The sequence below is a fragment of the Alligator sinensis genome, unplaced genomic scaffold, assembly GCF_000455745.1.
Source record: "Alligator sinensis unplaced genomic scaffold, ASM45574v1 scaffold50_1, whole genome shotgun sequence".
NCBI classification, from domain to species: Eukaryota; Metazoa; Chordata; order Crocodylia; family Alligatoridae; genus Alligator; species Alligator sinensis.
Window position 1 is genome coordinate 166571 of NW_005842059.1, and position 254 is coordinate 166824.

The 254-nt window shown below is 70.1% G+C and overlaps 1 protein-coding gene across 9 annotated transcripts in view; it reads left to right on the plus strand.

Annotated features, from left to right (window-relative positions):
* Positions 1-6: 6 nt before the first annotated feature.
* The window catches only part of SLC38A6 (solute carrier family 38 member 6), a 104816-nt gene continuing 104568 nt past the window's right edge, over positions 7-254 (plus strand). For all 9 annotated transcript variants that reach the window (XR_003093940.1, XR_003093941.1, XR_003093936.1 and 6 more), the window contains exon 1: positions 7-157. Coding sequence is in view for 2 of the 9 variants with exons in the window: in XM_006023102.3 (XP_006023164.2) it covers positions 29-157 (129 nt within the window). In the remaining 7 variants the exon portion in view is untranslated. The remainder of the gene's footprint in view (positions 158-254) is intronic.

Consider the following 254-nt stretch of genomic DNA (forward strand, 5'->3'; position numbering starts at 1 on the left):
GCCGGCCCGGCCTGGACCATCCCACACCATGCAGCGTGTGGACTGTCCCATGCCGCGAGGGGCCGCCGCCATCAACAGAGAGCGCGGCTGGTACCTGTCGGCGCCGCAGCGGGAGGGCGGCGAGGAAGAGGAGAGCGCGCCGCTGCTGCCCGCCAGGGTGCGTCGGGGGGGAGTGTTCTACCGTATTGACGTGATACAACCCGCAGCCTCAGAACGGCGGGGGGGGGGGTGCGTCTTTTCTTCCCAACAGCGCA